Raw genomic sequence first — 636 nt, forward strand, 5'->3', positions numbered from 1 at the left:
TCATGGCACCATATGGTGAGAAACTAAAAAAATCCATTTACATTTCAACTATCATGGAAAGGGATTCTTCTATAATTAAATACAAATTCATAAAGATATCAGAAGCAAGACACAATAGGAAGTTCCTCAAGAATAATAAGCACCCCAGGCCTCAAACACAGGTTAAGTAGTATTTTACAAATCCATGTTCGTCTTCTGGAATTTCATATTGAAACTTGAAATTAGAAAGGCAAAAATGAAATCCCTTTTTTCAAACTAAAAAAATTACTATTGAAGTTGGATGATGTAAAAATTAAAACAAAAGTCAACCCAAGACATAATTAAAAAGAAGTACTCAACTCAAGAAGAGAGAAGATGCGGTCCAAATGAGCCATTTACCTTGTAAAGTGGATCACCAGTTGTTTCATAGCGCATTTGAGATCCAATGACAACTGGGATATGTGTATTAGCATGAAAGCCAGAAATGCTATCTTCCTGCAAGTAAAGTGCGAGAAAAAAAAAAAAAAAGAAGGAGCATTTCCTAAATTTTAATGATAAGAAACAATAATGATGTGTTTAAAAAAAAAAAGAAGGTCATGCATCACAACTGCAATGTGAATGGTGTTAACTTTTTTTTTTTTTTTTTTTTTTTGCTTT

The 636-nt window shown here is 31.1% G+C and overlaps 1 protein-coding gene across 1 annotated transcript in view; it reads right to left on the reverse strand.

The window, feature by feature from the left end:
* LOC122085222 overlaps positions 1–636 on the reverse strand; it is an 8,611-nt gene that overhangs the window by 4,072 nt on the left and 3,903 nt on the right. The window contains exon 5 of the mRNA XM_042653703.1: positions 379–474. Coding sequence (XP_042509637.1) covers positions 379–474 — 96 coding nt within the window. The remainder of the gene's footprint in view (positions 1–378; positions 475–636) is intronic.

This window comes from Macadamia integrifolia, chromosome 7, assembly GCF_013358625.1.
Source record: "Macadamia integrifolia cultivar HAES 741 chromosome 7, SCU_Mint_v3, whole genome shotgun sequence".
Classification (NCBI taxonomy): Eukaryota; Viridiplantae; Streptophyta; class Magnoliopsida; order Proteales; family Proteaceae; genus Macadamia; species Macadamia integrifolia.